The sequence below is a fragment of the Cervus canadensis genome, chromosome 8 (genome assembly GCF_019320065.1).
Source record: "Cervus canadensis isolate Bull #8, Minnesota chromosome 8, ASM1932006v1, whole genome shotgun sequence".
Taxonomy (NCBI): domain Eukaryota; kingdom Metazoa; phylum Chordata; class Mammalia; order Artiodactyla; family Cervidae; genus Cervus; species Cervus canadensis.
In genome coordinates, this window is record NC_057393.1 from 39,664,908 (window position 1) to 39,678,375 (window position 13,468).

Genomic DNA, 13,468 nt, shown 5'->3' on the forward strand with positions numbered 1-13,468 from the left:
GGATGATAAAGGCAGAAGTGCCTTCATTTCCTACTTCACTCTGAATGCTGGAAAAGCCCTAGCAGTAATTCAATCTCTTTCTTTTCCCAGTGGGAAGAATGGTAAGTGGCTGCCCAGGATAAAGTAGTTCCAGTTCTATTAGTCTGGACTCATTCTCAAATCCTTTCAAAGACACACATGTTCATATTTATCCAGGGCCTAAGATCTGTTCCATTTGAGCCAATTAAACAAATGTAGAGTGAAAGGAAACACTCAGCTTGTTGGAATAGCTGGAAAGCTTAAGTATGAGTCCACACTCATTCAGTCTCTTTGATGAAAAAGACAAGCATACTTTGCCTTCAATGAGAATGGGCAAAGGTGTGTGGCAGAGGCAGAGATGTGTAGATTTGTCTAGATCCTCTCATGGGTTGAGATTTTAAAAACAATCCTTTTAACAAAATTTCAGTGAATTCCTTGGAGAATTCTAGGAAGCACAAATGTTGCTATGACTTCTTGTGAAAATAGCATAAATATAGTTAAACTTCTCAGGTCTTTATGGATTGTAGACCAGCTTAAATCTCAGAAGGACTTCAACATCATTGCCTTCTCATAGTCTTACTCAGCTTTGAGGTTTATCTAAAGAATCTGGAGACTTCTTCCAACTGATTTTCTTGTAAAGGCACAAAGTCGTCTTTTTACAGTAAATTCATACGAATAAACAATCTTGCTTTATACTAACCTGTAATAAGTCCACTATTATCTGTAAAGTGCATTGCACACTAATAAGATAAAAAATTATTACTCAATAGTTTTTCTGCCATTCAGACTCCAAACTATCCTTAAGTTTGGAGACCACTATGGCACAATCTGATGTCTTTGACACAATTTACATTCTCTCATTTCTCCATATATTTAAAAAATTTTAGAAATGCATAATTATTCACATTTTTCCATCATATTTCATAGAGGACACTTACCTTTTACTCTTTTCTCTATTCCAGTGCTGTCCAGTAGAAGTGTAATGTGAACTACATATACAATTTACATTTTCATACAGCCACATGTTTTAAAGTATAAAGAACAAATGACTAATAAAAATTAAAAAAAGAACATATGACATCAAATTTTTATTTGTAATTCATTGTATAAATAATCATTTCATAAAATTTAATTCTATTTCTTTTAAACCAATAGATCCAACATATTATCATTTCAACATGTAATCAATATTATTATTGAGAAATTTTCCTTTTTTTCTTTTTTTTGCACTAAGTCTTTAAGTTTGAATATCATGTTACAGTGTAACACATGTCCATTAGTATTGCCCCATTTAAAGGGCTGAACAGTCGCATCTGACTAGTGCTATTTATTGGAGATTGCAGCTCTGTACTCTCAGGCTTATGTTTCTTTTTTCTTGTTTTTCCTTTTATTTTGTTGAAACTTTCCAACCAGATTCTTTATTTTTCATATCGTCCTCACCCCAAATACATAACTTTGTATCTTATGTGTGCTGTGCTTAGTCACTTCAGTTGTGTCCAATTCTTTGTGATTCCATGGACTGTAGCCCACCAGGCTCCTCTGTCCATGGGATTCTCCAGGCAAGAATACTAGAGTGGGTTGCCATGCCCTCCTTATATTTGGCATGAATTGAGTATCTGCCTATCAAACCTCCTACTATTTGAATCACCAACCATATCTTCTCAAGTGCTTGGCCTCTGCTCCCCAAATGAGCTTTGAGCCTTAAGCTCAAAAAAGACATGAGCATAAACACTTAGCTACAGTCCTTTATCAAAAGCGTGATATCTAACAGTGTTCTGGTGGTCACTATATCTGGAAGAATGGCTTGTTATGCTGACTCTACTCCAATAATAAATGTCAAACTACTATTTAAAACAGAAAATGTCACCAAAATAATATTATTTAAACTTATTTCCAGATTTGACAGCTTCCTGGATTTAACTCTTCTGAGAGTACTGATTGAATAAATGGCAACAGGTATCAGTTCATTTCAGTTGCTCAATCATGTCCAACTCTTTGCAACCCCATGGACTGCAGCATTCCAGGCTTCCCTGTCCATCAGCAACTCCTGGAGCTTGTTCAAACTCATGTCCATCCAGTCGGTGATGCCATCCAACCATCTCATCCTCTGTCGTCACCTTCTCCTCCTGCCTTCAATCTTTCCCAGCATCAGGGTCTTTCTCAGTGAGTCAGTTCTTTGCATCAGGTGGCCAAATTATTGGAGTTTTAGCTTCAGCATCAGTCCTTCCAATGAATACTCAGGACTGATTTCCTTTAGGATGGACTGGTTTGATCTCCTTGCAGTCCAAGGGTCTCTCAAAGAGTCTGCTCCAACACCATAGTTCAAAAGCATCCATTCTTCAGTGCTCATCTTTCCTTATAGTCCAACTCTCACATCCATACATGACTACTGGAAAAACCATATCTTTCACTAAGTGGACCTTTGTTGGCAAAGTAATATCTCTGCTTTTTAATATGCTGTCTAGGATGGTCATAGGTATATATGTGTGTAAATAGCACAGCAGCTTATTTGAGAGATTTTGCTTTGAGATCGTGAGTATCAACACAAATTGTCCCTAAAAGAGCCCTGATTCCTTAACATTGAGCTGAGAATATCTTTGTTCCTGGATAATTCAATAGCCACATAATAGCCCAAGCTATCTTCATCACTAGCTGGACCCCTGCAATCTTCCAACTAAATTCTCTGCATCTATCTCATCTGTTCTTATTATGCACTATTGTCATCATTTTAAATCACAGATATGATTCTGTTTTAAGCATTCTTGAGATTAAAAGTCCTTAATGACTTAGCATCCAAACTTCTGTGAATGGCAAGGAAAGTGTAAAACCAGGGTCTATCTCTTTAAACTCATCTTGTCCCATTTTCTCCCTGTGCTTCTTTAACTTTCTTTAGTAAGCCTATCTCCTTGCCACTGAGAGCTAGTTCCCTATCTGTAACAACTGGCAGAATGTATAGATCTCAGCCAAAATTTCAATTCCTCAAAGAACTGCCTGTCCACTTTGATGAGAGTGAACTTCTCATTGGTGATTCAGTACAGTTACAATTAGATTTAATTATGTGAGTAAGTAGCTATAAAAATATCTGATTTTTTTCATTAGCCTTTAAGTTCCACTTGGGAAGGAATGGTGTCTACCTTATTACCCTTCATGTTCTGAATGCCTAGCTATTAATAGTTCATAATAAATATAACATTATTGCATAAAGATTAAGAGCTTGGTATCCAAAGTCAAGATTTCAGAGTTAGAGACGTAATATGTTGGGAGAAGTGGCTCAATAGCTTAAAACTTCAATTCCTTGGTCTATAAAGTGGGGATACTAGTGATACCATTTTAAATGATGATTGTTAAGATTAAATAAGATAATTCATGTAAAGTGCTTACACAGTTATTTCCTTATGGAAAATGGCTCAGTGTACTTGAATTACTTTTTAGGTGATAATTTTTGCTAAACCATATACTTCCTCTGTGTTTTATTCCCTCGCACAAACAAGTAACATTTTTATACTGGGGTTTCCTATGTGTTTTATTACAGGGAAAGAATGCACTGCTGTGGCCAAAAAATTGAAATAGTTCTTTTGACAACCATAGTTTTAAATATAAATTATAAAAACATGTTTTGATTTATGCTTTTCACCTTCTTGTAAGTTTCAGTTACGTGACTGAAACATGCGTAGGTATTCAGCATGGGTAAGTGCAATCATTTCTGGGACACTGACATGTCAAGTGCTGGGATTGGCCAGTCTGATATGCCATAGTCACCAAAGAGGTGCCTCCCTGTGAAACTTTTTGGTGCCCTGCCAGCCAGCCTTCCCTTGCCAACACTCAGATCTTCTTTAATACTCCCCCTCACACCTATAGCTCCTTTATTTAAGTATGCTAAGACATTTTTGAGAAATGAGTCTTAGCCAAATATGTATTCATTACGTGTATGAAATGTATTCCAATTTCCATAGTACCTAGTTGAGTGCTTAGAGGACAGAGGTGGCCAGCCATTCAACAGCTATTTATTGATCACTGAATGTGCCTGGGTCGTTATGGGTGCAATCGTGAATGAGACAGACAGAACGACTGTCACAAGACAGTTGTTTTCCCACCCATGTCCATTTGGATACAGATAGACTTCACATTCTCTGCTTTTTCTTCTGTCTGAGGCGCCCAAGTCTTCCCTTACAACTTAGATCATTTATTTTCTCCTCTGGGGTTTGTGCTCAGACACTTTAGCCTTGTGTAATCATCCCTTTTTCATATATGACTATATTCATACCTGAGCTTCATTGGTGGCTCAGAAGATAATGAATCGACTTGCAATATGGGAGACCTGGGTTTGATCACTGGGCTCGGAAAATCCCCTGGAGGAGGGCATGGCAACCCACACCAGTATTCTTGCCTGGAGAATCCCCATGGACAGAGGAATCTGGTGGGCTACAGTCTATGGGGTTCCAAAGAATCGGACAGAACTAAGCAACTAAGTACAGCACATAGACATACCTGGATCATAACATTGAGAGCATAGGAAAGTGCTCTTGAGAATTAGAGTAACCAGCTAGTTATTTGCTGTTTGACTTTGGGTACCCTAGTTATTTCAACTACTTATCCTCTTCATATGTAAAATGGATATGCTGATATCTAACTCATAAACCATTGCAAGGACTAAATGAGATAATGTATGTCTAGTTTGGTTCTTGGTGCATAGTAGGAACTAAACAAATGTTAATTCTTATTTCTGTGCACATGTTTCTTCTCTTTCTCCCTCCATTGTATTAGGCAGTATGGCACTGGATAAAATCTTAGAGCTTAGTTAATTGCTTGTGTGAATAAATGGAGATTAATTGTTTGACAAATACTATTATTCTGGCAATACTGCATTGTGAGAAGTAATATAGCATCATGGTTAATCAACAGTACTGGCCTCTATAATGAGACAGCTTTTCCCCCAAAAAGTGGGTCTATTACTTCAGCAAGTTATTAATTTTACAAACATATTGTTATGTCTTTAAAGATGTGTAAAATGGACAGAACATGGAGTCCATTTTTAGGACTCTTATGAGAATCCAACAAGATAATGTATAGAAAGCACTTAATATAATACCTGGCAAACGTGAAGTGTTTCAAAATAATAGGTAGAGGTGATTTCTATTTTTAATGTTAGTAGGATAAATATATCAAAGTCTCAAGATGGCAGGAAAATAGGATTTTGCATATGTCATTTAATGTCTCGGTATACTTAATTCCTATGTAAATTAAGATTTCTATTTTCCATATGGGAATTTGGTCAAAATTAAAGATATCAATTATCTTTATATGAGTGAGTGAAATTCGCTCAGTTGTGTATGACTCTTTGCAACACTATGGACTATACCCCATCAGCCTCCTCTGTTTGTGGAATTTTCTAGGCAAGAATTCTGGAGTAGTTTGCCATTCTCTTCTCCAGGGGATCTTCCCGACCCAGGGATCGAAGTCAGGTGTCTTGCACTGCAGGCAGATTCTTTACCATATGAGCCACCAGGGAAGTGCTCCTTCCCAGCATCTTATAAATAATATTTATTAATCCCTTTCTATGTAACTGGCATTGTGTTAAATTCTTTTAATGCATTATCTCATTACAACTCAATAATAGAGGTACTAATGTTGTCTCTGGGCTTCTCTGGTGGATCAGTGGTGAAGAATCTGCCTGCTAATGCAGGAGACGAGGGTTCTATTTCTGGGTTGGGAAGGGCCCCTGGAGAAGAAATTGGCAACCCACTGCAGTGTTCTTGCCTGGGAAATCCCATGTACAGAGGGGCCTGGAGGGCTGCAGCCCCCCCCCCCCCCAATATTCAAACACAATGCAGTAACTAAACAACAACAAATATTATTTCCATTTCACAGATAGGCAAATGTGATTAAAGTGATTCATTAACTTATCTATGGATATAAAGATAATAATAGGGCTAGGAACCGAACCTAAGCAATGTGACTTCAGGGCCTCTGCTTAAGTGCTGTGCTTTACAAATGTGCTTCATGTATTAATACATCTTTGGTATCCATGACAGCAGATGATGTAGGTAAGAAAGAATGTCACTATTTTGTAGAAAAGGAAATTGCTGGAGCCAATGGTACATGATATTTTTGGTGTCATGTGGCTAATCAATTGTGGAGTTGGCCCTGGAACTTTCAATATCTAACGCTAACATGAGTATTTGTTGCTGTTTAGTTGCTAAGTCATGTCAAACTCTTTTGCAACTCCATGGACTGTAGCCTGCCAGGCTCCTCTGTCCATGGGATTTCCAAGACAAGAATGCTGGAGTGAGTTGCCATTTGCTTCTCCTTCCTGACCCAGGGCTCGAACCTTCATCTCTAGCATTGCAGGTGGATTCTTTACCACTTAACCACTGGGAAAGCCCAACATGAGCACTATCCATAACCATTCCTTGTTACTTTTCAATCAAAAAAAGAAAGGTAATTACAGCTCTGAAAGCACTTTGAATAGAACACAATATGGTACAGAAATGAGAATGATTTTTGTTATGATGCTCTTCATAACTACTGGTATTATCCTTGATGTCCTTTAAAGGAAGGACTAACAGAACTAGTTCATTCCACTGAGCCAAATGTATCCATGTAACATCCCATTGGTGTGCAGGACACAATATTTTGAATCAACACTGAAAGGACTGGATCTGGAAGGTGTGGAAAAAAGTGTGAAATGTTCAGCCTGATTTAGGCAATCTCAGGTATGAAGATGAAGGAAAGGCCTTTTCTTACAAAGAGTAGTGACTTCCACAAATTTCTGACTCAACTAAATGTGGAAAGGCAGATTGTTATGTTGAGGGTTGGGTAATTCTCAGTGCTGCAAGACAGGGCTTCATGGAGATGAGTTACATTGGGTAGGGTCAAGGGATTGCTACCTGAAAGTGTGACTATGGAAAAACTACCACAACACACCTGTCAACACACTGGCAGGTAAATACCAACCAGGCTGCCAGATCTGGCTTCATTCTGTGCCAACCTAATTTTGACTCAGAACCTGGGTAGCCTGTTTCACTTAGTCATCCACACTCCTGCTCTGTCTGAACATTACCCATCTTATACCCTGTCCTTGTTTCTGGTTCAGCCACTCCCTTTCTGTTCTCTGGTGATTTTGCTTTAGCCTTCCTGTTTAATTTTAAGTTTTATTTAAATAAATAAATAAATGCTGTGTCCTCATTGCTGCACGCACTTTTCTTTAGTTGCAGGGAGTGGGGGCTACTCTCTGGTTGCGATGTGTGGGCTTCTCATTGTGGTGGCTTCTCTTGTTGCAGAGCATGAACTCTAGTGTGCAGGCTTCAGTCGTTGTGGCTCCTGGGCTCCAGAACCCAGATTCAATAGTTGTGGTGCATGGGTTTAGTTGCTCCATAGCATCTGGGACCTTCCCTGATCAGGGGTTGAACCCACGTCTCCTGCACTGGCAGACAGATTCTTTACCACTGGGCACCAGGGGAAGCCCTCTGTTTACTTTATAGACTTTTCCCTTAAGTAAAAACATGTATCAAATTCTGCCCTTACCCACTGTACAAAGCCTCAGAAATTCTCTAATAAGCAGGACCTTCCCTGACCAGGACAATCTGTATTGGATTTCCTCATCTACATCTTTAGGGGAACAGTACCAGGAAGCTGCAAGAGCTAGAATTTGGATCTCAATAACTCTGCACTCAAGATCCAGATTTTTATTGTTATTCTTAAATATTTGCCTGAGTTAGTATTTAAGTCTTCTGAGCATCAATGGTCTTCCTTAAAATAAGATAAGCATAATACCGTATCACAGAGACAGGGACAGGAATAGACATCTTTGGCTATGCCTTTGATAAATGCCAAATAAGCTAAAAAGTGCTAAATAAATACTGTGTGTGTGTGTGTGTGTGAAAGTCTCTCAGTCATGTCCAACACTTTGCAGCCCCATGGACTATACAGTCCATGCAATTTTCCAGGCCAGAATACTGGTGTGGGTAGCCATTCTCTTCTTCAGGGGATCTTCCTAACCCAGGGATCAAACCCAGAGCTCCTGCATTGCGGGAAGATTCTTTATCATCAGAGCTACCAAGGAACACACAAGAGGTGCAGGGTAAATTTTTATATTAATAACTGGTAAGGATTACAAAGACATGATGTCACCAAGGAGACTCTGACTCCCCAAGTCCTGTGCACAGAAGCCTTATAGTGGAACTGAAAAATGGTTCCATATTAAAATGTTCTCCCCTCTGGAAGTTGCTAGTTCAGATTCCTGAACATGTAATTCAAACCAAAAATTTTAAATTGATATGATTGATGAGAATGGTGGTGATGTACCTTGAGGCTCCTACTGAAAATAAATTATAAATTAAGATAGAATATTTTTAAGATGTAGGAATAAAAACAAGAAAATCCTACCTGATTAAGAGATGTAATGTTGTGTACACACTGCTATAATTAAAATGGATAGCCAACAAGGACCTGGTCAATGTTATGTGGTAGCCTGAATGCGAGGGGAGTCTGGGGGAGAAGGGATATATGTATATGTATGGCTGAGTCCTTTTGCTGAACACCTGAAATTGTCACAACATTGTTAATTGGTTATACTCCAATGCAAAATAGATTTTAAAAATTGGTGTAGGGAAAGTGATCAAGATAGCAGAGTAGGGAGAACTGAGCTCCCCTCCTCCCATGAGCACATCAAAAGTACAACTATTTACAAAGCAACTATCGATGGGAATGACCTGAGGACTATCAGAAAATATTTTCCACAGTTAAAGATATAAAAAAAGGAATAACAAGACAGGAAGGAGTGAAGATGTGGTATAATCAAAACCCACACCCCTGGGTAGGTGACCCACTTAAAAATACACTAAAAACATATTAAGAGGGTAAATTTTACGTTAAGTGTCCTTACCACAATAAGAGAATATGGTATTACACTGCAAGAATGAATCACTAGCAGATCTGCATAACAAGAAATATTCAACTCAGTTCATCATGAGAAGAAAAATAAGACAGAGAAAAATAATGAAATAAGAAACAGGATTTCTCCAGCATCTAACCAAGGAAAAAATAATGATAGAGGTAATGATAATAGTTCATTATTAATAATAACAGTAGTAGTTTGCCACTGCTGATAGCAAATGACCACAAATTTAGTGATTTAAAACAATATTTATTATCTCACTTTCTGTGGGTCAGTAGTTCAGGTATGGCATAGTTAGGTCCTCTGCTCTGGGTCTCACTGGTTCTCAGGCTGCAATCCAGGTGTTAGACAGACTGCTTTCTCAACAAGAGGCCGAGCTAGGAAAGAATGGACTCCCAAGCTCATTCAGATTTTAGGCAGAATCCATTTTCTCATATGACTGAGAGTCCCAATTCTTTGCAAGTTATCAGCTGGAGGCCACCTGCAGATCCTAGAAGCCACATACGGTTCCTTCCCACATTTGTTAGCCTTATTAAGCCAACAAGGAGAATCTCTTGCTCTAGTTTGCTAAGATGGATTCTTATATAACAGACTGCAATTAGGGGATGACATCCCATCACCTTTGCCAATTCTCCTGTCTGGAAGCAAGTCTCAGGTCCCTCCCACACTCAACGGGAAAGGATTACACAAATTTGTGGTTCCTGGGTGGACCATAAATTATTGGTGGGGTTGCCTAGAGTCTGTATACCACATTCTTATGACTAAAATCCACTTCCTTAGGGAAAGGAAAGTGTATTTAATTTTACAACCATTCCTCCATCATTCTAATTAGGTCTTGGTAAATTTCACGGGGTGCATCCTGTCCAAGGTAAAAATCCACATGATTGTAGTGTGGAATTGACTTGTAATAAATGAGCTTGGTAATTGTAGGGAGTAAATTCTCAACATCTTTGAGATCAGCCACGCAGTCCTGTCCACCACTCCACACTGCTGTTGGAACTTCCATACTAGAAACGTTGTATAGAGGAGGTGTAAGCTAAATAAAATTGAGGAGAGAGAAAAATTGTTTTCACAGAAAATCGTATTATAGAAGGAACATCAATTATCAGTTGTTAAGCAAGTTCTGTATGTTCCAAATGTTACTGTATGTTATGTACATACATTAACTGTTGTACTACTATCTTAAAAATAGTCTGAAAATGCAAGCAGCATATGCAAGCAAAATTGAGAGAGAGTGACAGGGAGAAAGGGAGAACCTGATGATTGTGTGTATTCCTGGCTATTGTGAGTTTACCATTATACTTCTTATTTCAGTAAAACCAAACCATATTTTTATAAAATTTAAAATAGAGTGATTTTTACTACTTGCATTGTAAAGACCTACATATTCTATGGACTAAATTGTGTTCCCTGCAAATTCATATGTTGAAACCTTAACCCCAAGGTGATTGTATTTAGAGAAAAGGCTTTTAGGAAGTAATTAAGGTTAAATGAGGTTATAAGGTTTGGATCCTAATCCAACAGGATTGGTGGCCTTATAGGAAGGGGAAGTGTGAGAGAGAGAAAGAGAGAGAGAGAGAGAGAGAGAGAGAGACCTCTCTCTTCAACCAGAGACAAAGAGGAAAGGCTATGTGGACATACATGGAGAAGGAGGCTGTCTGCAATCCAGTAAGAAAGCCCTCACTAGAACCTGACCATGCTGGCACCCCTGCTCTTGAACTTCCAGCTTCCAGGACTGTTAGAAATAAATTTCTGTTGTTTAAGCCACTCAGTCTATGGGATTTTTTATGGTAGCCAACGGCGATTAATGCACCATAGGTAATTTCAGCAGCAAGACTAAGAAGAAAAGGTAACATGGACCAAGTTATAAATTCTTAGAAAACAGTAACTTTGGCCAGGAGGAGGTTTCTAAGACTAGAAATGTGCCTGGGGAGACCTCTGACTCGGTAACTACACCATGAGTTCTCTTAGTAGAGTGATCGGCAGACAGAGCACTGGTATAGCCATTCCACATGTCACCATCAGTAGGTGGGTCTTTGCAATAGCAAATATCTTAAGTATAAGTCCCTACATCATAATACTGGGAGACCTTGGATCTGGGCTTAGAAGCAAGTGGTAAATAGGAATGTGTAGCCATGAGAAGACAATGTGAAGGGCAAAGAAGGAAATCAGTGAAGATTAGAACTAATGAGTACTGCATGCAAGGGAACGGTGGACTAAGGAAAGCCTGGTGCACTCAATGCCAAGTGCAACTGAAGAAAGAGGCTTGCTTTTCCTGACTTGGTAGTGTTCTCAATAGAAAAATACAAGGCATAAGTATTCAGAGGCAAGGATAGAGAGAGATAAAGAATAGAAAAACAACACAGCACAGAGGAAGCAAAAATATTAGCAAGCTTTAAGGCACAAGTTTATCTAAGGAGCTCCTGAAATCAGAATACATTGACTGCAGTAATTTAATACCATACTCAGAATGAACTGGGAAGCCCAGAAGATGTCAAAACAAAAATGAACATCCAGATCAGGATCCAAATGATACGTGGTAGCTTTTGGCCCAGAAAATTTTCTTTTTTCACTTTTTTTTTAGTAATACAGGATTGGTGATTATATTGGTAATTACACCTGTCTAACTTATGATGATATTACTTATAGTTGTGACAAAGGTTGTTAATTGTTAAAACTTATATATTGTTTACAGTTTGAGTTTTCTTTTCCTGCCTAAAGTTCCAAGCAAAAGATCCATAATTGAACCTGAACTGCCATGTATTTTGATAGAATCTATGAGCACAATGACGGAGTTAATACCTGTGATTCAGCTTTCATCCAAGTAGGTATTTGAGTTTTATAGGGTAAGGTCATCACCTAAAAAGCTTTTCCTAAAGCAACTACATACTCTTGCTAGTACAAGGAGCTGTTAATCACAAGAGTAAATAGCACTCTGACACAGTATGTGAGTTTGTATGTGTGGGCACACACCTCTCCACACATATACAACTATAGCAGTTTAGGGGAAAATCAGATTTTTTACACTACTTGAAGTTATGCATTTTCACTATCATAGTTATTATGGTAACAGTGAAACTGCTTAAAAAAATCTCCAAATTTCCACATGCTTGATTTGAAAAAAATCCACATATCTTTGTTGCCTACTTATTTAATTTGAGCTGTCTATTAGCCAGAAGCTGAAGCCATCATTGGATTTCCTTAAATACTGGAAAAATTAACAACAATGCCTAAACACTTTAATATGGAGTTTTTTCGCAAAGGAAAGTTTTCATATATAATGTCAAGATATAAATGGAAATATCATTATGTAGCAAAAAGCATTGCTTTTTTCTAAAGGTGATAATCCTGTCTGGAATATCTTTAATCATTCATAATTGTTTTTGAATGAGCAGTAAATGACATCCAAAAACTGATTAAGATAATGTTAGTTCGTTTTATGAGGTTCATTTATGAGGGATGGATAAGAAGCCAGAGAATATGCTTTATAAATAAAATTGTGCATCTTTAATTCTTTCTTTAAAAATATGGTCTTAAGTGCTGAGAGTTTCTGTTTTTTTGAGAAAGAGTAAGTGTAACAGAAGAAGAATGGACTTTTGATCCAGGAACCCTGGGTGGTATTCTGGTTCTTTACTAGCTAAATAATTTCTGACAATTCACCTAACCTCTCTGAGCTTCTGGAAAAATAGAGACAATTTACCTAACCTAATATTTATCTGAGAAGGTCATGCTGAGAATCAAAAACAATGATATGGCAAGTGGTAAGTTCCCCCCCAATAGCATCTGATCTATACAAAGTATCTGGCATAGTGAATGCAGCATAGTTAGTAGGTGCTTGATGAGTAGATACTATTTTTACAAACTTCATTTGCAGTATGCAATTGGTGATTATTGTTATTGTACCTGGTGGAAGTGCTTCATATTCTGATCAGGGTTTCCCCAATCAAAAGCTTGGAAGCGACCAGAATTAACAGCCTATAAAAAGATACAAATAATAAACACTTTAAAATGATATACGAAAACAACATACATGTAAAGACAGTAAGCAAAAAATATAAAAAAAAGATTGACATAATGTCCCACGCTTTAGCACATGAGCTAAAAGTCAAAGTTTAATAAGTGAAATAATAAAAATGATAAAAATTGATACAAACTCATGGGACTATCTTTTCTTCCCTTTTATACTTTTCCAATGAAAATTTTCAAGCAGTGATGCCTTTAAATAAATTCTATGCTGTGTACATAGACGTGTTTTAAAAGATGCTACATTGATTCTTGAACATCTTGGCTTCAGGAATTTTAATATTTTTTGAAAGACACTAGCTATACATTAAAAAATGACTGCTACTATTATTAAACTTTATACCTTGTTATCGTATCAGATGGTCTACGATATTATGACTATATTCCTTATTCTTAAACATTTTTGCTACCTTTGAAAGGAATGCTCACTCAAAAAACTCCTTCAAGGCTTTCTGAGGTATAGTGTCTGTCTGTCTTCTGTCTATATGGCCAAGCAGCCTGACATGTTGTCAATAACATGGCCACAGGCTG

At 37.7% G+C, this 13,468-nt stretch overlaps 1 protein-coding gene across 4 annotated transcripts in view; it reads right to left on the minus strand.

The window, feature by feature from the left end:
- Positions 1 to 9,148: 9,148 nt before the first annotated feature.
- LIPK (lipase family member K) overlaps positions 9,149 to 13,468 on the minus strand; it is a 37,239-nt gene continuing 32,919 nt past the window's right edge. For all 4 annotated transcript variants that reach the window (XM_043475685.1, XM_043475681.1, XM_043475683.1 and 1 more), the window contains exons 9-10: positions 12,818 to 12,889; positions 9,149 to 9,950 (exon numbers count right to left, since the gene is read on the minus strand). In XM_043475685.1, coding sequence (XP_043331620.1) covers positions 9,717 to 9,950; positions 12,818 to 12,889 — 306 coding nt within the window. In that variant the 3' untranslated portion in view covers positions 9,149 to 9,716. The remainder of the gene's footprint in view (positions 9,951 to 12,817; positions 12,890 to 13,468) is intronic.